The 27,491-nt window shown below is 41.1% G+C and overlaps 1 protein-coding gene across 6 annotated transcripts in view; it reads right to left on the bottom strand.

The window, feature by feature from the left end:
* The window catches only part of GRIA3 (glutamate ionotropic receptor AMPA type subunit 3), a 161,602-nt gene extending 134,597 nt beyond the window's left edge, over positions 1 to 27,005 (bottom strand). For 4 of the 6 annotated variants that reach the window (XM_076347326.1, XM_076347329.1, XM_076347328.1 and 1 more), the window contains exons 1-2: positions 26,712 to 26,877; positions 25,647 to 25,805 (exon numbers count right to left, since the gene is read on the bottom strand). In XM_076347326.1, the coding sequence (XP_076203441.1) occupies positions 25,647 to 25,805; positions 26,712 to 26,802 (250 nt within the window). In that variant the 5' untranslated portion in view covers positions 26,803 to 26,877. Of the gene's footprint in view, positions 1 to 25,646; positions 25,806 to 26,711 lie in introns of all 6 variants that reach the window. The other 2 variants (XM_076347331.1, XM_076347330.1) reach the window with 1 other exon arrangement.
* Positions 27,006 to 27,491: the final 486 nt, after the last annotated feature.

Here is a 27,491-nt window from a genome sequence, read left to right as displayed (position 1 = left end):
AGACTTGAGTTAAATAACTTGTTTCCATCTGTTGCACCATTTGAAATGCTTTTCATTTTCATCTAGTATGTTATGCCAGCATGCTGTGATCACTTTGGATTGTAACTCTCTCATTTTCTGAAGCAATTTTTCTAAAACTGTTGGTCAGAGGAAAAATATGAAAACCCCTATACTTTCAAAAGTTATTCAGTTATAAAACACAAGGAAATTTAGCAGCCATTTACTTACAGACAGCCAATATACTCTACTAATATGCATATTCTAACAAACACATAGTAACATTTAATAGTTCAACATAAAATCATGAATGTTTCTATAATTTTATTAAAAGTAATGAGAGTTCCACAAGACATTAAGCACTCTGCCTTGGAACAAAAAGACATGCTCAAAAAAGTGGTTTAAATGTGAATTTGACAAGATGTGGTAGACCAGGGAGTATCCAAGCAGCTATTGTTACCATCTTCAGAGATGATCTATCTCACATTGTTTCGTCAATACTTTAAACAACAGGCTAAGAGAAAAGCAAGCATTTTGTGGTATGAAGAAAAAATAATTAAGTCACACCCATCAGAGAATGGCAGCATCTTGCAGTTGTGGATGTTAGGCAGAATGTAGGGCTGAATCAAAGCGCAGCAGTTAAAGGCAATGCTGTGCCTCAGAGCTGCGAAGCAGCAGCAGCTTTCTCCAGCACTCCGATACTCTGAAGGGATTTCTTATTTCATTGGAACATCCCAGTATGGAGGAACTAAAAAGGCGGAGGCATATTATAAAATGTATGCTTGTTCAGCAGATCCTTCCCTAAGTGATTTCAGAAGTTGACTTCATTCTGGGCCACTGTGGTGAAAGGCAATAAATCAAAACAAGGCTCTGGCAGTGTGATGAAAGATGAGCTGAGTCTGCTGAGGTGGTGCCATTTATAGGCCTGTGGGGATATATTACAGAGGATGAGATAGAAGAGGCAAAATGGCAAACACACCTGGAATCACTGAACTGGGTAAAATTCACCACGAGGTAAAGGCCAGGATTAAGGTTGTCCGAGGAGAAAGGCGAAGTGACCGCCAAAACAGCAGCTGTGCAAGCAGCCTCCAACTCCGGAGGGTTTCCAGTTGGCTCGATGCATGCAGAGCATGGTGCTGGCTGACAGACAGCCCAGTTTACCCAAAGCAACAGTCCCTAACACTTTCCTGGAGGCTCTGCAATAGTACTGCAGCAAGAGCTGTCACCCCGAGTACCTCTCGGACCGGTGGACTGGATTTCACATTTCCACACCTCCTCCCCCTGTTTACTCAAGGTTCATGCGGCTATGCAATTCTCACCCACTCCTCGTGTCCCACTGCTGTCAGCTTATCACTCTGAGAGACTTCAGATCAGTTAATGCAGAAGAGGAAACAGAATGGCTGTGAAAACCTGGCTTCAGCAGCCAGGGAAATCATCTGAAGATGATTTCTTCAAAAGATGATTAGGGGTCCAATCAAGTACCCACCAACGCCATTGGAGAAGCTCCCATGGACTTCAGTGAGAGATGGACTAGAACTGAGAGGCCTACTCGGTACATTGAAAGAGCAAACTAAACTGCAAAACCAAAATCCCACCTCCTCTTACAAAAACAAAAGCACACACCCCCCTCCCCCATCTAGTTTTATTCTTGGTATCATTTCTATCTATCTGCCTTACAGCCCAAAGAGTCCTTGCTACCAGCCTCCTGGACCTTCACGATCACATCTGACAGTAATTCACAGACCAGTACCCTCAGCTAAGCCAGTGCCTTATTTACAGGGAACAAGAAGAATATTATTCTGAATAAATTACGCATAATCACTATTTATCAAGCTGGGTTAATTGGCACATAACAAAAGAGTTGTCTGGTGAACAGCTGAATAATGTAGAAGCCAAAATTGATGGAAATGGTACAGCAAAAGCCTGATTGTGAAAGAAAAGTCACATTGCTACATGTTAATTCTTAACTGATGGCTGCCCTTTCAGAGGAGGAGGGGGTGGCCAAGTGAGACAGGCCTAGTTTGAAATTATTTGTTAATCTCAGATGGTTTGGACAGATTGTTGTAGCTTTAAATACTGGTTCAAAGTCTGCTCCCAGCCAGCTGTATAGTGAAATGTTAACCTGGTGCAACTCCATTGCTTTTCTGTGCTCCATGAGACCCTGCTACATTCATCAGCAGAGAACAATCTCATTAGTTACCGGCAACAGCATGAGATTGTGGCCTGCAGGGGTACATGTGACGGTGATAGAGAAGTGGGACTCTACCTATCTTCTCTTGACAGAGAAGAGCTAAATGCCTCATACCAAAGCCAGACTAGCAGCCCTTTGGTTCTACTCAAGAGGTTGTAGAAGTCCTCATCAGAAACCTAGTGTGTTGTGAGACAGTGGCAGTGGGGGGCAGCACTTGAATTTCTCTAGAACCACACACACCTGAAGAACCACAACTTGGTCAACCTTATTCTACATGCACAGAATTGCTCCACGGACACCAGCAAGGCTTTACTAATGTCCTAGATCATTTAAGCACATGCTTAGGTGTTTTGATGAACAGACATAGACTGAAGTCATGTGCACAAGACACCGAATGAGAGCTGAGGGTCAAATTACCAAGAGGCTTACTCTGGTAGGAGGTCCCCCTTCAGTGATGCATTACAATCCAGCTGTACTAGGCGTATTCAGATGATTTAGTCCGATTTACACCATGGCACTTCCACACTTCCCTAGTCTCTTCTCTGCTAAGACCTACTAAAATCTATCCTAGCGGGAAAACCGCTGCAAATCGATGACTTCAAAGAACAGCCCTTTTTCCTCTCTCTCTCTCTCTCTCTCAAACTTGCTAGTAGAGTTAACAGAAAATGAGAAAACTCCCGTAACTTCCACTGCTATGAGTTAGAAGCTCTTTGATTCACAACACCATCCAGGCCAGAGAATATTGCTGTGATCTCAATCATGTTCGTAGTCTCATCAGCATAAATACAAATGAATGCAGAAACACAGATATTTTTAAAAAATTTTGGGTTACCTCCATTACAGCTCCTCCATATTGGAAACATGATTAACAAACATTAGCTTTCCTCTGAATATATCCTGACATTTACCAAAGTTACCAAGCTACACACACTGTTTACACCATGGTTTATCATCAGTGGGTTACAATCCATGCTTTGCATCCACATCCTCCTATCCAAGAGGCTCCTAAGCCCGAATTCTTGGTGCCGCTTGAAAAGCCTAAAGTTACTCAAGGAAGAGAAGTTTTATGTGCAAAAGCATCTTCTTTCTCCCTTTTTTTTTTATCTTTACTGCAAACAACATCTGAAGTCACTGGCAGTTCTTTTGATTGAAAAAGTGGAATTTGATAGGTGAGACTGTGTGTGCTGCGTATCAAATGCTCACAAAGGTTAGTATCAGTGATGTCATGAACTTTTGTTGTTTCATATGTACAGTTAACCAGTCTGCTCACTGCAAACTTCTTAGTATTTTCACATTATGAGTTTCTGATACATGATTTGATTTAATAATTTGTACTGTATTTCAAACATAGGCCTGTTTTTATGTAATGTTTCTTTGCATGTAAATAAAATACATATTTAAGCAACTTTATGGCTGTTGGAATAAATACTTTTTCAACCTACTCTTTAATCATCTATCTCAGGCTTACTTTACAACTCATTCCTTAGCCTCTTGGTTCACAGACGTGCTCCATCCTCAGAGATGCATTAGCATCCTTAATCCAAATCCCTCTGTAATAGTAGCATTTATTAGAAGTATCTAAAAAATTATCCTCTCTGGCTTTTCACAAGAACCACTAAATCTGCTAACGCCTTGCTTTTATATACCAACAAATTCCAAGCATCCTGCAGAAACACTGTAAACTTAGGAGGGAGAGGAAAATTGAGGCGGGGGAAGTCCAAAACAACAAAGGAACCGCAATGCTATCCAAGTCCTTTCTGGTCTTGGGAACAAAAACTCTAATCCTTATGGCAGAAAATAACTATGAATTTCTAAAGAGCAATGCACTGTGGATCCTTCCCTCGGTAAGTCACTTCAGGGAACCTTCCACAGCTCTCAACCAGTCCTTGCCGTACCATAAGAATTAGCCCATTTAGGGGGTACTGTTCAGCCAAGGAACAAGCAGATGAGTCTCACCAGTGTCTCAAACACAACTGTGCAATACCCAGGTCAGTACAAAGTTGGGGGAAACAGCCTTAAAATGGCAGTGAGTATCTCTATGACAGTAGTCCCCACAGCCAATCTACCAGCACCAAACAGCTTAACTGTAGCAGTTTGGGTGACAGGTGGCAATAAATTTCTCTGTCTTAAGGGAAGTTCTCACACAGCTGTACCGTTGCTCTAGCTCTGCAGTAAGCTGAGCAGGATGAGCTCTTCCCAGAAAACCATCGTCGCCCCGAAGGCCTGTCCCCATTGCTGGTTATCCCTTGTTTGCAGCACGACCTGTTCTGGGAGGTCAACCACTGAACAAAACTGCGCTACGGGTAGGAAGGATCTTACTGAGATATGACAAACTGGAGAGAAACACTGCCAGTTCTGGATGACACGACTAGGCTCTCTAGGTAGGGAAGCCCTTATTCACAGCAGGCACAGACGTAACCATCGGAGGAACTGTTTCATGAACTCGATTAATTTTTCAGCTCCCTTTCAAATAAGCTTTAAAAAAAATCAGCTTGCTATGCACAACAGAATAGAAACTGATATGTGACTCCAGTTAGAGATTGTAAATAATGCCTTACTTTAAATGAAACATACCTGTGTCCTACCAAATATAAAACTTATTAAATTTCTGCTTTACTAATTTCTTATAGATTAATTCACAATTATCTTCCAGGTTTTATAGATTAATGACTCTGAATTTTAACTTGCAAATGTCAGTGCCAATTTCAGTTTAAATTTAAAATAAATATTTTTCTTTTGTTAAAACCAGTGTAATAGTCATCGAGAGAAGCATTCACATAATTCAGCAAAAAGCAGCTCTCACAAACTTAAGTTCCAAAACAGGAAATTTCTCTCTCTCTCTGCACCCCCCCCCCCCCCCCGCAATTCTATACTGCCTATTAAAATAGCAGACAACAGCAAGGACTGTGATAATGTGTCTTTGTATTTGTTTAAACTAATACATTGTATGGAGCTAATGATAGGCTACTGTTACTGAATTTTCCTAGCCTGATTTTCAAACAGACTCCCTGACAGTGTCAAACTTTTCAAAGCGGCCCATCAACAGATTATTTTTGGACTTGAAAATTTTGTAGGCCTTGGAATAGATTTATTTGGTGAACTCAGGTAGTAAAGCTTTTCAGATAGATTAATGGACTAAGTGAAGTGTCTCTCCAGACTATAATAGAAGGCATAAGAGATGTCATTTTCCAAAAAATGTCAGTTATAGCACAGAAGACTTCTTTGTACTCTGATTTTCTCTGTCTATTTTCCATTTACATGAGCCAGTCCGAGCCCTCCTTCCCACTGGCAATGTTATCAGTGAGACAATACCTTTCTATAACAAAAATAGCATAGAAACTTGCATAAGAAAAATGAATTTGATAACAATAGAATGACTTTCTCATAATAATTTAATAAATCGAAGACATGAAGATTTAAATCCTCCAGTAGAGCTGCGTAAAAAGGACTGACGAATTCATCAGCTCTTCCAAGCCTCCCAAAGAAGCCCAGACAATATTTCTTACCTCCTGTTCTACAGAGATCACCTATAAAAGAAAAACAGGCATTCAAGTCCCTCTTTTATGCTGTTCTTTGCCCCTGGGGCTAAACTCACTGTTGAATCTGCAGTAAGTAAATGTGAAACATTTAAAAATATTCCGATTTGTTTCTAATCTTTCTCATTAGAGTAATACACTTGTAACACCCGTTCTGGTTAGAAGCATGGTTGTGAACCCTGAAGTTACTGTATGGACATACAGCAAGCTACTGACATTTATAGTTTTCCACTAAACCGAGAAAAGTCTGCAAAAACACGCCAGAAATGCAAACACAGTTAGGCTGTCACCAGCTTTAGTTAAGCACTGTCAGTCTAGTATTTCAAGAAGTCTTAAGACCTACAGAAACCACATCAAACCAACCAAATGACAAACTCCATGAACTTAAAATTCCCAGATTATTTTGTAACCATCAAAGTAATTTAAAAACAAACAAAACACCCCTTCCTGACTCTCCATTTTTCCATAGCTTAGTGCAACTAGTCCTAAATTAAATCCATTGAAGACATCCTATTAAGGGAAGCAACCAGGATTTGAGTTACTGTATTGGAACAGTTTATTTTTCTTTGTTCAAGTAGTAAATTTGTGTTATCCCAGATTCTTCTTCTCATCCTCTTCAATGTATTTGTTCCATCTTCAGCTGGATACAAAGTCAGTTTTTAAAGATCATTTTCAAGGCAGTTTCAGGCCCCGCACTCAGCCCAGCTCTCAAAAATTTTTATGGATTTAACAGCACACTTTTATATACAGTTCTTCCTCTTTTTGTTACTATATAAAAAATGAAGACAGAAAGTAATGGGACTAACTAGCATAGGGATGCGATCCTGCAACAAGTCAGAAATTGCTGCTACTTGCAAGAATAAATGAGAAAAAAAGAAGAAATGTTTTTTCCCTCTGGTTTATTCCAATGACAGTCATATTGGTGCTATGAGTAAGGACAGCAGGAAAGACAATTTTACACAGAGTATATATAATCCATAAATTCACAGTGTCTCTTTAAGCACAGAACCTTTGGGATTTTATTCTGTTTTAACCTATGTTCGATAAAAATCTTTCATCCCATCAAAATTCTCGGGTTTTACATGGATTCAGATGGTGGCCAGCTGATAGGAGCCTCCTCTTTACTCTGGAGGGATCAAAATACTCTGAATCTGTCCTCTTATTTTGTTGAGGGACTATGGGAACAGAGAGATTGACAGCAGCAGGATAATTCAGGAGCCATGAATATATGGATACACACTACACATTAGTTCCAAAAGAAGCAAGTATGATTTAATTTCTGTTCTTCAGAAAGAAAACTTCCCTTCCATAAAATCTACCCATGATACAGTAATTGAAAATCTTTCAAAACAGCACCAGCAAACACATCAAGGTTGTGCCCTAGAAGGGAGTATTTTCAAGCAATTTCACATCTTGGAAAGAAGCGCAATTTAACTCTCTGGGCTCTGGATCCTTTTCTAAGCTGTGGCTTCCCTTCACTTACTTGGTCCTCTCCTTCCTCCCTCCCAGCCCTCAAAACTATTCTCAAATAAAAAATATCCTGCTATCACACAATTAACTCTGAATAAAAACATAACATGGGGTGTATTACTAGGGAATAAAGAGAAACCATCAAACTGCCACAATAAAAATATTTTCTTTTACCAAAAGGACAGTTCAGGCAAATGTAAAGAAGTACAGTATCTAGGATTTTCATTACTTCAGCTAAGCAGAATAAATATGCTGGGTCAAGCCAAGAAGTGAAACTAATCACGCTGTACAGAGCTGTAGTCTTCTGACAAGCCACATTCTGAAGTCTCTTTCTAAAACCGTTGTATCTACAGAGTCCATTCAAACTTCCCAAATGAGGGAGAGAATCCAAAGCATAGTCAGTTAATTAGAGCCAACAATGCGGGAAATGCAAGATAATTAAATTCTTCTCCTAAAAGATTTATTTCTGAATATCAGTTTTGGGAGACCGGGGGGAGCAAGCAAGAAATTCATCTCACCCTGTAAAACTTAACTCACCTTTGTGAGACTCTTCTCAGGAATCAAGCAATCATATTGTTATGTAGCTTATTAAGAAACATTACTGATTACAGTAATATTACACAACAATGCTGCTGTACATATAATTTTAAAATTTCTGTCCTTGATACAAGCAGATGTTGTCTGCACAAACAGGAGATGTGCATTTAATCCATGACGCAATTGCAGTGGAAAAGAATAAAAACAAGTTTGATCCAAAAGAAAAAAAAGACAACTTTTTAAAAATAAGGAAAACACCATTTAGAAGGTAAGGGTTCTTCCTCTAAAACAGCATAATCAGGGTTTCTGTGTTTCGAAAGTTAAATTGTTGCTTAAGATTAGAAAAAGCTACTTGAATAGATGATGCTGGAAAGATTGTTCAGGTGAAGAACTTGGGCTTGTGATTAACTAGATCTGAAAAATAACCAGCTTTTTAAGCTAAGCAAGCCCACATGTTCTCACTCTCTTGAAAGACAAAAAACCATCCAGCAGCAGAGATTTGACTGACATCTAATGGAAGATCATGGTGGAGGCTACACACTGGCACATTGGCTCTCACAACAGATATTGCCACTAACAAAGAACAAAGTAGGGGTCTGAATTAGAATATCCACCCAGCATTTTATACAGCTGAGCAGACTGTTGAAAGGCAAGTTTGGACATTAGAGTGTCCAATTTCAACATCTGAGTTCTCCAGCAAGCTGTTAATGTCTTTATGGAGAAGTGCACAGAATATTGAAGAATATCATACATAAAGACTTTTAGCTACAAATTGTATACAAGCATCCTCTCAAATGACAATATTGCCCTTCCCTATTTCCTCCTCTGCCATTGTGTTCTTAAGAATCCAGATAATCATCACATGTAATCCTTATTATCGTAATTGATCTTGTATCTTTAAAAGACAAGCAGGACAGAATCAGTCATATTGCAGCTCCACAGAAAAATGAGAAAATACCGCTTAGGGAAGGCCACCTTTCCTTAGGATTCCCAGGAAATTTTCCTCTTTTCTCTGAACAGTAGAAAGTATCAGTTTTCCATAATTAAAAAAAAAAAAAGTAGAAAAAGAAAAAAGAGAGCTTCACCGCTGTACATTTTTTTCACCCTCAAGCTGTCCTTTCTGCCGAGGAAGCCAGAAAAGCAAAGGTATTGAGAATACGTATCAAGCAAAAATACCTGCTTTTCACCTCCCAAGTTAGCTTTTTGAGTAACTTGATACTGCAGCTGAATAGTCAAACTTGCATCCATGCTTTAATTAGAGATAAGGGGAGCACCTACTGTTTGCATTTACAGTATATGTGGTTCATGAGCAGCAGGAGCAAGTTCAGCCATCACAACTGTTCAGCTTGCGCTGCTCTGATGCATCGTTTCAGCAGGGGAGGCTTCGGTAACAATTAAGCAGAGCCATTCACAGCTGAACAGACCCCTAAATTTTGCCAAGTGCGGTAGCTAGTGTTTTATCCTTCCTCCTGTCAGCCACCGCACAAGTTATCAACAGAATCCATCTCTCTCTATGCTGACAGCATGGGGGTGGGGATGTCTATTCTCCTGTAAATGTGTAGGATATTTATTCCACGAACTCATCCACTTTTATAGAGGATAAGCATATAAATATCCCATCTCATAAGAGGAGATTAAATTTTTAGAGAAAGAATTTAAAAATAAAACATCAATTAATGTGGTTGTATTACAACAGCTTCATTGCAGAGACTGATACAAAGGAAAAGAAAGCAGAAGTGTTGAGCAAAAGGAAGCAGACAGATAAAAAGTGGCTTGCTAGGATCTGAAAAACCAAAGACGAGATGCTCAAACGAAGCTTTTTCATGGTTACAAATGTATTACTTATTGGTAAAACAAATCTCAGACTATGAAGAAAAAGGAAGAAAGAACAAGAGAAAAAAAATCATTTTCCTATTCAGGAAACTGATAGTTTATGCTGTGGAAAATTGAAATTATGATTAAAAAATATTCCATTTGAAAGCTATCATAGGTAACACAAGCTGAAGAAGAATATGATCCTTTGGCACCTGAACCACACACAAATTTGTAAAGATTTCTATCCGCTATTCTGCCAAAAAGAACTGTTAAATACCATTTTAAGAATCATGGTGATATATATCTGCTTCCATCCACTTACATCAGACATGCTAAGTCAATCTACTCCAGCTGTGATCTGGACTTACATATTTTATGAAACCTTAAATGCAGTCATTTAATAAATTTGCTACAATTGCAAATATATGTTAAAACACACCCAAGCATTCTACAGTTACATCTGTCACCACTGTGTACCATCGAAGTTATGTTCAATGTACCAATTAGTTCAGGTAAATATGGGGAAAGTCTGCTCTCAGGGCAGCTACTGGAGACAATGGTGTTATTTCAGATATAATCAAGTAAGCATTAGTAAAACTTAAAATAAAAAAATGCTCTGAGCACTTTAATCTATTTTTGATCACTCATGACTACAGAGCAAGACAATGGAAATTTTCAAGAACGGTACTTAAAAATCTATCTGATCTTTATTTAATGGTCATAGTTTTTCAAAATATGAAACCTTCAAATATACAGCAATGCATCAATGAAAGATCAGACCCTCTAAAACACGAGAGGGGGTTTTATTTCAACTTTTGAGGTTTGTTCTAACCCATTTTGAGTTAGAACAACAGATTGTTCCAGTGAAAGGACAGAAGCTGCAGCCAAAGGGCCATCTGCTGAGCGTCTCTCCAGTGAATCCCACAGCAAAAGGCGATGTGATGGCGGAAGCCAGACAACTGGGATACACACCATTAAGTAACCGACAGAATGGAGGATGGAAAACTTTTGAGGGTAAGTGTGGATGAACACGATCACTGCATCACTATGGGTTTTTTTTAAATAGAAGAATCAGAAAGATGAAGGTATTTGCTATGAAGCCAGAAGACTACTACTGTATGCACTGCAAACAGGGCTTGCCTCAAGGTTTTCTTTGATTTTAAAACAAAACTGTGGTAATAGAGTAGATTTAAATGGTCTTTTTTGTATCTACATCTTCTAAGAAATCCTTTACTCATTTAATAAAATAAAACTTTCTCCACCTCCACAGCAGAAGATTGTTTAGACCAGTTAGCACCCATTGGGGTTTCGCTGTGTCAGCTCATTTCAATATAAATTTGTTAACTGATTGTTTCTAATGAAGGTACTATAATACTCTTCAGAGTCTGATACTCCATTCTGTATTCCTTCAAGTAACTTTTAATACTTTTTAATTAGGATTAAGAAAAGTCTATGTATACACTGCCTATAAGGACGTATAATTCAGTGTATCATTTCATAACCCAGCTGTCAACAGAGACAACATTTTTATAATACATGTATTGTATGCGTGCCAGTTTGAGATGAATAGTCCTGTAACTATAATCAATACCGTTCATTCAAACAACTGGCAGTAGCATTTCAGACAACTGGCAATTTCATCAGTTTCACTGGGCTGCCCAAAAATAAACAGCTTGAGAGGAATGAATGATCTCTGTGGTTATCTATAAATAATACTAATCTCAGTCATTTGTTTTAGGGGTTTCATCACTGGGAGCTGCAGAAGTCTCATATCAGTGCAAAAGGCATGGCAGGCTTCAAGAAACTAAAGAAATGTTGAAGAAATATACTGTTGGTTTTTCATTCACCCAGTTACTGTATTTACAGACAGGCTCCACCAAAAGCACCAGGATCCCTCCAGTGTTACAGCAGTTCCAGCTCTGCAGGAAACTCACACGATCTCAAGGATCTGTAACCATCTCAAAAGTCAAACTGGATTCAGAGAAAGCTCCAGTGATCTGAGTAAACCTACCCTGGGAATAACTAATGTCACTTCTGAGGAAACATGATTTTTAACTACTTCAGCGTGAAACTTGCCCACTCTCAAAAGAGTTCTTGAGAGCGAAAACAAACCTAACAGCTCAATGTGAATGAGACTGACGCTGAGGCTGATAGGTGCGAGGTGAACCCAGGCAGACGGGGAACAGAAGGCGCCATTCACAGACCAGTTCGCTGTCTCTGGGAAGTGAAATAGCTCAGGTTTTTTTAAATTATGGTCTATCTGCTCCTATCTATCAAAGCAAGGCAAGAACAGAGAACAGAAGAAAAGGAATAAAGACAGCTGACTAAAGGGAAAAAACACATCTCTGCAGAGTACAGATCCCAAAGAAAACTTCCAAAGCCCTGAAGTGAAAAAAGATCCAACTGCTGTGGTTGAAATGACTCTCTCTCCCTGACAGCCTTGCTAGGCTCTGGGCTAGCACAGCAACACCACAGCTGCCCAGCCTGTAAGCCTGCAGATAGGTGGGTCAACAGCCCTGAGGCTCCGAACATATCTCCTGCTCCCACAGGAAAATCTCCTAACTGTTGGGAATTACTATTAGGTTTTCTACCCTATTTCACTGGTTAGGAATCACAAGATGCCTGGCGTGTGCTCTAGGGAAAACAGAGGAATGATCAGTTCTCCCAAGGACCTAGAGATTGGCACTCATCTGCTTCCAGGCAGGATTTGTGCTGCCATGAGACATCACTGCAGAGAGCTCAATACACCACCGGACTGCAGCAATTTCTTTCTTGCGGATACCATGAATGGGAGCCAAAGCCATCACCTCAGCTCCCTCACACAGTGTAATGCTCCAAAGAAACTCCTATCAGATGAGCTCTGCAGAAATGCCCAAGCCCTCTGAACAGACTACTGAGCAGGAAGCAACAGTGTACGTGCATACATCCAGGTAACCAAACTGCTGCTGGACCAAGTTTAAAAAGTCACATTGTTCCATCTAGAGCCATAAACAATCACTTTTCAGTCTTAAAGCCTGTTGCTCAGAAAATTTATATCCTGGTGTGCTGGTTTTGGCTGGGATAGAGTTAATGTTCTTCACAGCAGCTAGCATGGGGCTGTGGTTTGGATTTGTGCTGGAAACAGTGCTGATAACACAGGGATGTTTTCGTTGTTGCTGAGCAGGGCTGACACAGGGTCAAGGCCTTTTCTGCCTCTCACCCCACCCCACCAGCGAGTAGGCTGGGGGGGCACGAGAAGCTGGGAGGGGACACGGCCGGGACAGCTGACCCCAACTGACCAAAGGGATATTCCACACCATATGGCGTCATGCTCAGCACATAAAGCTGGGGGAAGAAGGAGGAAGGGGGGGACATTCAGAGTAATGGCATTTGTCTTCCCAAGTAACCATTACACGTGATGGAGCCCTGCTTTCCTGGGGATGGCTGAACACCTGCCTGCCCATGGGAAGGCGTGAATGGATTCCTTGTTTTGCTTTGCTTGCGTGTGCGGCTTTTGCTTTCCCTATTAAACTGTCTTTATCTCAACCCATGAGTTTTCTCACTTTTACCCTTCCAATTCTCTTCCCCATCCCACCGGGGAGGAATGAGCGAGTGGCTGTGTGGTGCTTAGTTGCCAGCTGGGGTTAAACCATGACACCTAGCCATTAGAATAATCTTCAAGTTGTAGCATTATCCAATTTACAAGCTTATTGCTAGTATAATATGAAGGACAATCAGCACACCCAGCCACACCAAGAAAGCTTTTCAGTGGGATGTTTCTAGCATAAAGGCCGACAGCAAAAACATTAATGGTACCAACTTCTTCAGAAAGAGAACACTCGCTTTCCAGAGGACAAACAGGGTAAGCTCACAACCCAGTTGGTGCCTCCATACCTCTGAGAAATGAGACAGGCTATACTGTGGAAGTTGCCTTTGCAAACAGAAAGTCAGTGGCTGTTTTAAAATGAAAGCCTTGATTATATCGTTAAAGTAAAATTGTCTGCAGGACATGCACCCATTCTTAAAAGCTGGCTTTTCTCTATGAATTTATCAAGCTGAAGATCTTTATTGCTTTGATCATCAATATTTTAAAGTTACTTTTTTTTAGTCTATATATTGGCAATAAATCTCTACACACTTGAACTGTAATCATCACAGCACAACATGATACACTTCTCTCAGAGATTTAAAGTTGGACTCAGTCACAAAAAAACACCCCAAACAAACTGGGTAGGAGGATGGCTAAACTGGTAAAATAAAGTCTCTCAGTTTCAGGTAAATGATTAGGTAGCAGCGTACACTGCTATTAACCTCAAGTCCATAATGAGAGCTTAAATGAACAGTTCTAAGTGGATGCAGGCCTTTGTAACGGAGCTGCGCTCCTGCAGTTGGCACTAATTGACCTTTTTGCTGGCAGGCTCAGCAGAGAAGGCAGTCAGCAGCGTATGAACTGCAGGCCCTTCTCTGTCATGCAGAACAAAGTCACAGTCCTGATTATCCAGGAGGTTTGATCTTAGTGCTTTACACTTCTATACATACACTTCTATAGCATCTTTCATCCAGGAATGAGACAGGCAGGATAGCAGGGGAGAATCTTAAACTGCTATTGCCCTTCCCACACCCATTTTGCAGAAGGAGGTCTCCTGTCTTTGGAGTTTTCCGACACTTTCTGCAAGTGTATTCCACATACACTGAATTACACAGCTGAATTTCTGAGAAACTGAAATGATAGATTCGTATTTCACACATAGCTTCACCCAGGCTTCTTGAAAACACAATTAATAATCGATTTTGATTAAGTTATTTCCAAGAAGATTTTAATCCCCTTTACAGAGAATGTTGCAATAGATTAAATCCAGCCCAGCATACACAAGAAATACACAGGGCTGATACAAGCATTTTTAGAGACAACATAGTAGAAAGGAGGAATCATATTACTCCTGCTTGCAATTTTGTCCAGAAAGATGCCATTTTTAAATTCATGTGAAGATCCTGATTAAGGCAGACTATTCCAGAGCAGCAGATTTTGGAATCAATTAACAAAACAATTCTTATTAACACAGGGAATCTCCAGACATTACCAAGGAAGCATAAAATCTTTTCAGAAAAGCCCGCAAGGAAAATATACTTTAATATCAAATTGTATCCTCCAGTGTATGCAGCGATTGCCTCAACTCAAATCTCAAATGCATCTTATGTGAAACAGGGGCTAGCACTGCAGAACAACACAATAAGAATTTAAGACAGGAAGTGCAGATAATTTATCTGAATAAAGCTTCCAGGAAAATAACTGATTTATGTTGATAATGATCCAAGCTGGAACCTTACCAGGATGCAGGAGTTAACAGCATCACTACCTACAATACGTTCACTATTCATGAAAAATAACAAGGTGCTTTTACAGACGAAAATAGGTTAAAGTGTTAGCTTTATGCTTCAGCCAGAAGACCCTGTTTTGCCAGAGATCTGTTCCTGAATTACCTCTAGATCAACTCAGAAAAAAAATGCCATGTTTTTCAATCAGGACTATCACTATTCACGCAAGCAGGTAAGAGACACAAGCAGTTAAATTTCACAGAAGAGTCTATGGTTTTTAATGTCACACAGCCTCTATTCATACAAGAATTGCAAAATCCATAAACTGATGCAGAGAGAGAGAGAAAAGTAGTGAAAGGTTCACAGCTACAAAAACACATATATGGGGGGAAAGGGAAAAAAAAAATGAAAATCTGAAAGTAGAGATTGTGTAAGTGACTCCTGCTAAAAGCAGGGTCAGCACTTTCCACTGGAGACCATTTGATTTACACTATTTTGTTTCAATTGAAAAACAAAATCTTTCCTTGGCAGATTCTGCTCTACACAGTCTATTACAGATACTTCTGAGATACCCAGCATCATTTATAAAGGGACACTTATTACTGCTGAACGTGAACGTTTTGTTAAATTTCCCAAAGTTCCAAGAGGAAATATGTGCGACGCTACACAAGGGGGTATTCAGTTAGTTGTTGAAGTCAAGAGCCTGGACAACCTGGGTAGTCCTGGAGGAGAGGTGCGCTACTGATTAAGACGCTCCGAGTCTCCCTTGAAGAATCCATTGGCTATCCTGGATCCACATCCCACACTTATCCAGAGGCTTAAAGCCAGGAATACCCCATGAGAGACCGCTCTGTTTTTACCCTTTACTGGCTTCACTCCTTCAAACTCCCGCAGAGCTACTCCAAATTTACCCTGGTGTAAATCAGATCAGAGGAAGACTCCATTATGTATCTTGACTGCCCGTATTTCTCTAATGGGATACAAAAAGGCTTTTTTTTCTTTCTGTTAGGGTAGAACAACGAAGCACTAAAACATTTAGGTCCCAGTGAACATTGCAGATATGCACTACTACATATCACTGCTTGCAATTTCTTTTTGTGTTATTTAGCACAAAACAACTGGCAGTAAAGCACATCTGATGCATATGAATGCACATCTTTGAAACAGGACACTGTGGTTCTAGAAACTATCACTACATTTACTACGCTCTGCATGTAGTAAAGCTATACTGATTCATGCTTTAAACAAGGCAACCTCTGCACCTGAAGCACCAAACTGGAGTAGTGAAAAACTTCATGAGGGTTAACTGGTCTCATTTTCATCAATTTTGGGCTTATCTCACTGCCCCTCCAGGTAATAAAGGAAGTTGCCTGTAGATGGTGCGGGAAGACATGCTATACATACTTTAACTGACAAAAATTGTCTATCCATAAAATCCATCACATGCAGCTTGAACTGTATACCCTGAAAAATGCAGACAGCTTCTTCCAAAACACACACAATTTTTTCTTCCACATTCATCATCTATATGTCATTATAAAAATTGGACAGAACAGGTGCTTTTACATTGAAAAAGGCAGATTCATGTCTGCAGAAACATCTTGCTAACTCGGACATGCTTTACCAAATTGTTTCAGTCAAGAAAAAAAACGTACAAAACCCAGAAATCATAATTTCCAAACCAAAACATTTGGCTTCAACTGAAACCGAGTCAATTATTTGAAGTCTGCAACTATTTAAAAAGCTTTTATTTTTAATTCTCTAATTTTCTGGTTGATCCCAATCTAATCTTTAAAACCTTTTGGGAACTATATCTGAAATGAAAGATTAGCAAGTCACCCAGCTCCCATCATTTCCAATCGTAAGTGTTTTTGAAGTCATGCAGCACGATGTTCTGGTATATACAACCCGTTTCTGGGATGCACAGAACAGCAGTGAGATAATGGTTCTATGGAGGAACTCATTCTGAGCTGGCCAAGGCAGTCAACATAAATATATGAAAACTACCATTAGTCATGAGAATCACTCTGCTGACATGGCTGAAATAAGAAAGAAATAGCATTAGCTGGCATAGGACAACCAGATACATTTTTTCTCTTTAGTATTATTTTATATTCATCAAGAAGTCATAAGTAAATAGGCACAAAAAGCAATGTTTTAAAATGGAAATTCGAAGTAGGATAGCAGATATTATGCTGACTGCTCACTCATCCAGCTTTTCCTTAGGTCCAACTCCTTTCAACATACCCCACAATGGTAGTGAAGCCACTTTGGAGATGCTACCTGACCACTGCACAAGCACTTTGGAGAAAGATGGTCGAGTACATTAAACTTGCTAGACAATTTAGAATCCCCCTAACAGTTTTGATTCAATGCAGGGTTAGACCCCGGGTCAGTCCTTTGCAAATCGATGGACGCTAATTAGCTCTCATCTAACTGCTGGGAAAAAAGAATGCACATGAACTTGAGTTTTCTGACCATCAGACTTCATTAGAATCCAAACTTGGTGACACAAGCGGTAAAGCCTAAGAAGACAAAACCCCCGTAATCGGTAAAAACCAATGTCTTGCCATGTGCTGCTGTAGAAAGGCTATGGAAAGTTCATCACCTGAAAAAACTTTCCAATTACGACTTCTCCCCAAGCCATCTCTCCCCCTGCGCCTCCCCCTCAGAAGAAAAACACAAACGACGATGACAACCACCACCACCAAAAAGTTTTAAGGATTTTAGCATACACAGCAGGGTACAAAGACCAACCAAGACATGCGTCATGATGCAGCAACGCTGTGATTCACAGGACCTGATCCATGTTCACTAAGTGGGCTACAGCACCTATCTCAGACTAAGATCTCTGAAATGGAAATCAGACAAAGAAATCATGGAAGGCACCAATCCCTGAAATGCACTGCTGCACATCTCTTGGAAAAGCTGGCAGCTGTGAGATACTGATTACAGCACGTTCTACAGACCTCACTGGGAGAAATCAACAGGCAACACTGCTTCTAGTAAAGACGGTTCTTTCTCCCACACTCAAATAAGCAGTCTGAGTGTAGGTCAGGTAGGCAAGAACTGGGCACATGCTGTGCTGCAGAAGTGTGGACCGTACTTACAATAAAGATCCAGGGTGTGTAGGAGACAAAGAACTTTGCAATATTAAACTTGCTTTCTTTCCAACAGCTTTGCTTATTTCAGGTAAAGAGCTGAAAATTTCTCCTTTGTCAAGTGACAGATTGGCTTGCTGTACAGCTGCGACACATGTTCTCCTAGGTCCATCAGTGGGAATGTATGTCACCTTCTAGCAAGGACAGCAAATTAGTAAATGCTAATTTCAATTTATTTTTCAGAAGCGTGAAGAGTAGGCTGGTTTTTGGTGGGGTTTCTTCTTGCTCTTTGATTTTTTGTTTGGGATTTTTTTGTTTGGGATTTTTTTTTTTTTTAAGGAAGGGAAGTGGAAGAAGTGATCAATAAAATGAAAAAAGGCACTGTGAGCCAAAGCTCTCCAAGTTTTTCACTGCACACAGCCCTGCAATACCTCCTTGTACAGGAGAGAGCAAAACTGTGCTACCAAAAGTACAAATTGACTCACTCCAAATCATGCTAAGAGCCATCAGAAGAGTCCACAGTTTCCCAAGTTCAGTCCCTTTACCACATGGGCTGGGCCCAAATGCTTGACGTTTGCATATGACAAAACTACTGATGGTGAAATCGGCAAGCACCATTACACACATCAGTCCAGGAGAGAGAGGTGTGAAAATAATGAAGTATATGTGGAATGAAGTAAGTATGCATGGACTATATACCATCAGAGAATGGATATACCTTTCCCAGATATCTGCATATGATTTTAAAGACAGTTCTTGTATTAGTGACAAGTCAGTGAAGTCACCATGCAGCCCTGCATTTTTTTTGAATTCTTGATCTGAATTTCAAACATCACATTTGAATAAACTCCAACAAATAAAAGCCCAACACAAGGGCAGGACCAAGCATCCAAATGCAATCCCGTAACTTACAAGTGGTCTGAAAGTGAACACGTTGTAAATTGTGTTTGAAAAAAGCAAACAAAAAACTTTCAGCATATCTGAAATGTCCAAATAGTCTAGCAAAATAATTACATACAAGAGACCAGATAGGTCGTTCCATTCCAGCAGAAGAGTGCTCACCTGGGCTATTATCCAATTCTAGGAGAGCAATTCACCCTTTTTACAAGTGCCTGGGCAAGTTATTCGCAGCGCAGTGTCCCTGCAGGTTGATACTCATGCATAAGGGCTTCTGTGCCTCCTGTGCAGTGTTTGTGTGAGGGCTGCACATTGCCACTTGCTATTTTAGAAGCAGTTAACATGATAAAACAGACCCAGTGCCTCAGACACCACAAGGAGGATACACAGGAATGACTGCTGGGTGGATTCATCGACATAACTCCTTCCTACATTCACCTTCCTCTTTACACAGAAACCTTACCACCAGTTTCTCTCTTGCTCTGTGTGTATATGATAGTTTTACCCCTAATAATTACATCTTGGTGAGAACAACTAAAAAGGCACGCACTGCCTTTGAATGTTTCACATATAGCTACGCGTTGATAAGTTAACTCTGCATTTCTGGTGCTATAGAAATATCTCCAAGCTCCCCAATACAGTCAGGCCAGAGTACAGACTGTGAAGCTGTGTGATAGTTATTAGTGTCCACACTGCAATGACTACAAACAGCCGAACATGAGTGTCTACTTTGGAGTCTTCATCAGATGACTGCACACGAAAAACTCCAAATCATCTCGGAGTTTGAGGTTTCTAGGGCATCGGATATTCTGAAGATGAACAATAATATAAAGTAGGTGATATAATGGAGGGAAGCACGCCTCTGACGGGAAACATTAACACATACACATTTAGACGAAAAAGAATCCCCATGGATGAAATCTGGAAATTGCTTCCCTGCAGTGATCATCACACAGTTTCACAGAAACTGGTTTGATCTAGATCAATCATTTTTATATTTCTATTTTTAGATCACCACATTGTTCCAGTGGAGGTACAAGCCCCTGTATAGCAAACCTCACGACCATAGGAATAGAGTTTTTAGGCTGCCTTATGAGTTCCCTTAGAAAGGGGGCCGTGGCCTTCCAGTGATCTATACTTTACAGCAGCATAGAAAGTACTGATCTGAGGCTGTAACTTAAATGCCAAATACGAATTAAACATAAACATCTTTCTCACAATAAATGAACATGAGTTTCCAATTATATGGTTTGGCTTGGTTTGAAACTGAACTATGAAACCAAACTGTTGCTGCTTTAAAAATAACATATTCTAAAGCATTTTAAGGATGCCTAGCTTAATCAAAATTAGCATTCCAAAATCGGTAATGACAAAATATGTACTTTAAATGGAAAAAATGTTAAATCGCTAGATTGTGACAATAAAGAATCATTAAAGATACCTCAGCTCCCTCATTTCACACCTTCTTCCATAACAGTCCTACGCTTGCAGTAGGACGGCCTCCCACCTCCCAGACACTGAACACAGTGAACCCAGAGGAAAGAAACCCACTGTTTTCTGTGGCTCTTGGACAAGCTCCCGAGTCAGCCTTCAACAAAACCGTGGTTTTTTGTTGTTGTTAAAAGCTACTGTCACATGCTTGTTTCCCATCATGGCATCTCCATTTCCTCCTAGAGATAAACTACAGCTGTTACACTTTTTATTGGAATGTACAGTTAATCAGTAGCTCTCCAACCCATGCCAATAATCTCATGGGTCCTCCAGGCCCAGTGCTATATAGGAAAAGTGAACAATTTCATCCTGCATCTGCACAAAATCTTTCCAAAATTGAACAAGTAAATGGTGCTCTTCATTGTGCTTTATTCTTCATTCATTTGGTGAATTCAGAGTTTCTCAAAAAATTGTCCATTCATATGAGATTTTTTTTCATCCCTACAATGTGAGTTAAATGGAACCCTAACATCTAAACAGTATATAAATGCTATGTATGCAGCAGAGGAGGAGAGAGAGGAGAGTCAGCTTATTCTGAAATTAATTTAAGAAAGAATAAAACATACTTGAAAGCAGTATGGTTCCTTCTGCTAACACTGAGATCACATTCAGCTTAATGACAAAGCATCTGCTCTGCCACGAAGTGGAAACAAACTTTAGTTGGAACACACCCTTCACCTTTCGACCTACCCCAATATTGCAAAAGCTCTAAACCCTAAACTAAAGCCAGCTCATTTTCTTTGTCACACAGCAGTAACATACAATACTTGAGCACGTTCCGCGGCATAAAAGGCATTTTCAGGGATCTGTAATGAACTGAGTTGTGTAGAAAGCACATTTCCAGGTGTTTTACCACAGAATGCTGGGAGAAGCCACAGTGCATTCCTTATCGGGAGAGCGAGGCACCTACCCTGTGGTCTCTACTCATGCAAAACCAGCAGCACACGGCCCAAACTTGGCAAGACTTTCAGTGAGGCATGCTTATGCTTTTGGCAGAAGGGAACTGACCACTTTCAGCATCAGTGTCCTTTGCCAGCTGGCCAAAGAGTACACAGATGCAAGGGAAGCAAATTATCTGCCCACTGGCAAAAAGAAATGCCGAGCAGCACCTAAGGAAAAAGTGTGTGTGTGTGCATGCGTGCATGTGTGCGAGTGAGTATGCATGTGAGCATATAGAGATATATATATGCACCTGTGCTTTGGGAAAGGGAGTAATACAGTTAAACTGGAAAAATTGTCTGCTACTAACCCTGTGCTATCATTTTCTGCAACGTTCTCACAACAACAAACAGGCACTTTTTCCATTAAAATCTTCCAAGTCGAATTTGAAAGACTAAACACAAGGACTGCAAAGATGCTAAAGAAAAATTTTCCAAGAAAGTCTGAAATCAGACTCCCTCAAGGCAGTGTCCATACAATCACTTACAGGATTTTAGCAACTTAAGGTAAGCATGTCATTGTGTCTTCCCTCTTTTTTTGGTCTCTTTAAGAACAAGTGCCTGTGGAAAAAACACTACACATCAACATTTGGTAAAATATAAAAAGCCTTCTGGGTTCAGAAGATATATGAGAAATGACTCAGAGAAATTAACAGGACAAGAATTTGCAGCCGATAGGTTTAGCTGAGAGAGGGAATCTGCCTGTAGATTAATTAGATTCTGCAATCACAGCCCCTTTTCACCCGTACACATCCCACCACTATCATTACATGATCAACAGATTTTAATGAAAACTAATGCTTTCTTTTGAGAAATTCCACTCTGACTACATATAAGGTTGCGTTTACTTTTCTAAATATTTCTTGAAAATTGTACATAACGCAAGTGCACATTTGTTGGCTGTAAAGGTGTACAACAGCAATTTTTTGCAATGACAGTGCAGAGAGGGAATATGAGATCTGTGTGCTAATGAGCTGACACTGCAGAGGCTAGAGCAGTGTTAGTATAGTGCACTACAAGTGCAGAGCAGAAAGACATACGCGGGTTATTTCTAGGGAATATGATCTACAGAACTGTACGCATAATTCAACATTAATACTAACATCCTTCATCAGAGGTTATAAGAAAAGCATGAAAGGCACTTCAGTGATGAATTTATACATTTGAGTTGTTATATTATTCTGAAAAAGCCAGCTCACTCCCTACAGGAGCATTTTTGAAGAAAATATAACATCCATGTTTTACTTGATTTTATTCATTCACAGGTCAAGCTAACTTTCTTCCTTTCAGTTTTTTTCTGATGGCAAAAAGCTGCATATTTTAAAAGATGTAATAAATCCCCCCCTAGAGCCAGGTGATAAACTTCAACTCACCTTTAAATACACTGGAATTTTCATCAGTGTTTGCATTTGCTCTCTGTTAAGATATCATACAGCTAAATAAATAGGTGGATTTACAGACAAATACAGAGTGGATGAATACTGTATGCATGTGTGTACATTAAATATACAGAGAGGGGCTCGGTGCTAGCAGTAAAGCAGGGAATACATGTACATGAATCAGATTATGCATCATTTAACTGAAAAAGGAATGAGAGGGAGGGGCTTAGGGCAGGAATTTTCTTTTGCTTCTAAACAAGTTTGTTCCCATGTTGGGATACTGCCAAATCAGCCCTACCAGAGGTGGGCTTTTTATCTCTGGCTCATGAGGATACTTCAGAAGAGATTTTTTTTCTCGTGCCTCTGGAATGCACCAGATTGCACCAAGCGGGATGTGCAGCTGTACACCAAGAACATACGTCTTTCCTGAGCAGAGCCCCTCTCAATTCCTGCACACATGAACACTTACTACAGCCACTATCATATAAATCAAACCAAAGGAGAATGAAAAGTATTATTTTATGGATACTGACTAGCACAGGCACTAGGCTCAAGCTACACATGCTACTTTCTCCAATTTCCCTTCTGTTCCTTTACCTATCCCACCACAAAGTCAGCCACAGCCTCCCTCTCCAGTGAAGGCAGTCAGAGTCACTGCAGGTTTCTCTCCTATGGATCCCTGCCAATTGCAAATATTGATCAAACGGCTGTGTGACAGCACTAGAGACAATTTATGCTTATCTCCAAGAGAAGTAAAAATGTTGTGGAAAGAATTCCTTCACGGATACGGCAGCACCCTGAAGTTATCTGCCACTCCACTGGGAAGTGAGGATGTGATTAAGGGTACTTAGGCCAGAACGTTTTACATGTCAGCCAGGTAGTGTGAGGAGCTATTAGTTCATCCTAATGCATCGATATGTATGAGCATTCTGACACTCAAAGATAACTGCTTCGAGATCCAAGAAGCGCAACTGTTCTTCTATTTTTTTTTTTTATTTTGAGCTACTGAGACCTATGACTGGTTACTTGGACTCACCGTATTCTTTTCCTACCAACAGTATTACCATATGGTTGACATAGCTATGGACAAGGTCACCTTTTCATTTTCTTTCTTCTGTTTCTTTTTTCACATCTTCTATTTTTAAATAGGTTACTGTAGGTTGGTATTCTCTGGTCTATGGTTTCTCCAGAGATTTAAGTTTTCCCAGTTTCGCTGCACTGGTAATATGTGTGTTGGAACATGCAGCCCTATACTACAGAAAGCCATCTCATCTTACTAAAATGGCCACAGCTTTCACTAAGCAATGACAAAAAACATTAGATGTCAGAAGATTAGAAGCACACTGACTAAATGATACATTGACTGTCTCTGAACGAGCATGTGGTTCACTTGTCTTGGTGGGATCTGTAAAGAAGTGCTGGGAGAACTTTTAAAAAACAATAATTAATCACCCAAGCAGTTTAATGTATTTAGTTTAAATCCATATAATTGATATTTAAGAAACTATGTTTGAGATACAGCCTCTTGAAGGGATTACACTGATTAAGGATTAATAGTCTGATGTTTGTTGTAAGAGCTGTTGAGGCTGGATAGGATTAGTAAAATAAGATGTAAAGTACAGACACGCTTTTATTTACCATTTTTTTCCACTTTACCAAATATTTTTATTGGATATTATATAATTAATCCCCCTGAAAAAGTTTTAAAGGTCCTAATTCAAAGCCCTTTAAAAAGTGTAACGCTGCACTAGCAAGAAGTAGTCACATGGGGGATATGTTAGAATACCAATCTAAAATTTGTCCAAATACTTCCTTATTGTATATTTTCTAACCATCAACTTTCTCAGAAAATACCCGAAACCCTAGAAGAATAAAATATCTACTTGTCCAGCCTTCAGATTATACAGCCTGGGACAGGAATATAAGAACTATCCTATCCCAAACAAACAGAAAAATAAAGAAATAAGATATTCAAAACATGAAATTGTTTTAAAGCAAGAGATACTAGTTTTCTGTACTCTAATACTTCACTATTTTAGTACAATGCTTCCTCTTTGAACATTTTACGCTGTGAGTACATGAACAGGAATCCTGTTCATAACACAAAGTTAGTACATTGCATTCAGAGGTCCTTTAGATCACGCATGTACAGACATATTTCTGTATACTGCAAAGTGCATGCAACTACCTCGCAAGAAGACTCCATTCATTTTCAAAGATTTACAATAAAAACTGTATAAAATTGAATTTGGACACATCAGTAAAACAAATATTCAGGAACTACTATTGGTAAAGGAATGCTTTTTTAAATGCAGAACATGCACCAGTCTTTCAGAAAGAGATTTCGCATTTTAACACCACATTAAGACTACTCAAAGTTCTATTTTGCTTCTTCTGTTAATAAAGGCTCAAATTATACATATTCATTGCTTGTGCAGAGCTATTTCTTATAACGCTTAGCGTTCCGATTCCATTTTCTCTCCCCTCAGCTCTAACGGTATTTGTCAGTTTACAGTCTCCTCAGCTTTTAACAGGACTTTCACTGTAAGAAAACAACCCAGTATTACAGGGCAGAGGAGGCAAGTAAGCCCCTCTAGCTTTGTCCCCTCAAGGTCACTTGTAAACAGCTGTTTCTGTTTTATTCCTACACGGTATTATTTGCAAATTACGCTATTTCACACAGCTAGGTCATAGCCTCAACAGAAAAGGGATGTTACTTCAGCGGCAATTCACTGATCACAGCTACACAGCGCTGCTATATAACTAACATGGTGTTTTTTCTGGAAAACAAAACTAAGGGGGTGAAAAGAAGCGGTGAGAGAACTTTCCCTAAGGTATTATTCAACCATATAGTGCTGCAAATCCACTAAACCTCATGCCACTACACACATTTGTTGCACTGTATTGTATGAACAAGAACTCTAGGCTACCAGGGAGAAATTGAAGGTAAGAATAGATAACAAATAAATATTTTTTTAAAAAAGCATGTATTTACTTACAAGCATTTGTCACTGAAAAACTGTTGGAAGAGTCCAAGTGATCTACATGATAGTTCAAATGGAAGGGCTTTTCTGTGGTATTTTGGTTTGTGTTGTATAACTGCACAGCAAATCGAAATGCACTGTGCTCCTGAACAGTGTTCCTCATGAAAAGTCCACCTAGGATAGGAAAAAAAGAAAAAAGGGAAAAGGTATTTCAGAATGAATTTTGAGAAGAAACAGTGGCAATTAAGTTACATTTGCATACTGTACATCTCAGGAAAGAATGAACAGGAGCAGGCTGAGCCTGAGCACATAATTCTGACAGAGCGCGTACATGAAATACATACTCCAAGTCCAAAGTTCGGCTTTTAAAGCCACACATCACATCCAGGTGCCCCTGAGCGATCGGGAGTCACTGGGAGCTGCAGGTGCACCTTGAAAACCAGGCCACTTATACACGGATGCCCACACACAGATTTAAAAGTCTAACTTGGGGAATTGTGGCTCCTAAATTACCTCATACTACTCAAATAACGTCTCTGTAGTTATTTGCTAAGGACACGGGTGGCGTGCGGCATAGCAAACGTGCGGTTTTAAACGGTCTGGTGGAGAACACGCACAGCTGAGCGCTGCTCCAAGGGAAAGGCAGGGAAAAAACCCAAGTTTCACTCGCATGCCCTCAGCCTTACGGCTCATTCAGCCCCAGGTTTAGGGCACGTCGTTACAGATTCACGCCGTTACTCTCTCACATTATTTGCTACACGGGATGCGCTGCTTCAGGGCACGATTCCGCATGAGCACGGACCAAATCCTCCTGCCGTTCCTGAGGTGAATGGACAGCGCAGCAGCCCGGCACCGCTCACAGCCGCCCGCCAGCGCAGCCCGGGCACCGCTTCTGCCTCTCGCTCACAACAACGGGAAGGAGCCGGAGCGGGGCTGGCCCCGAGAGCTACCGGGGCCGCCCGCGCCCCTACCCGGCGGCGCCCTGGCTCGCCCCCCGCCGCCCCCCGCTCCCCCTCCACACAACTTCCCCTCGGCTGGCAGGGGGAAGGAGCTGGTCGCGGTGCCGCGGCAGGCGCTTACCTATACTGATGGTGTTGGGGAACCCTGCCAGAGCCTCCCCCAGCAGCCCCGCCAGCAGCAGCAGGAGGGTCCGGGGCGCGCTCTGCCCCATTTTCTTCAGCCCCTGCGGTTCAGCCCCTAAAACGAAACTGGCGGCACAGGCATGGGCGCAACTGGAGACTCGGAGTAGTGTCAATGGTGGTGGCGATGCTGGCGGAGGTAGCGGGGAGGACGGTCCCCCTCCTTTCTTCCTTTCTTCTTTTTTTTTTTTCCTTCCCCAAATCCCTCTCCTCTTGTCTTCACCCCAGCCTGGGAGGGCTCATTGGCTGCGAGGTTGCCTTTCTCCCCCTGTCTCCAGCAGCCCCCCCCAGCGTAGGGACTTCCCCCAAAGATGGTGGGTAGCGGAGCCAGCGAGGCTGCTCCGCCCGGGCCGGGAGGGGGTTATCGATCAAACTTGGCGTGAGGCGGGCTGGCAGCCGCTCGGCTCGGCCCGCCCGCCCAGCGCCGTCGCTGGCGTCTCCCGGCCGCGGCGGCAGGGTTCGGGGCTGCGGTCGGAGGGAGCTCACCGGCCTCACGTGGGCCGGCCCCCGGGCTGCAGCTGGCCCCTTTAAAGCCGCATCGCCTCGGTGTGTGTGTGAGTGCGTGTGTGAGTGCCGTGCGTGCGCCTGTCTGCGGGCGGGGGAGGGGCGGGGAGCCGAGCCGGGGCCGGGAGAGGAGGGCGGGGGGTGCGAGGGGGATGCGGCCGGGGTCCTGCCCGCGGCCGGGCAGGGCCGGGGAAGGCGGGCGGTGTAGGCGCCTCAG

The sequence above is a fragment of the Aptenodytes patagonicus genome, chromosome 9 (assembly GCF_965638725.1).
Source record: "Aptenodytes patagonicus chromosome 9, bAptPat1.pri.cur, whole genome shotgun sequence".
Classification (NCBI taxonomy): domain Eukaryota; kingdom Metazoa; phylum Chordata; class Aves; order Sphenisciformes; family Spheniscidae; genus Aptenodytes; species Aptenodytes patagonicus.
Note: the sequence above shows the minus strand (reverse complement) of the source record. Positions and strands in the feature narration are given on the sequence as shown.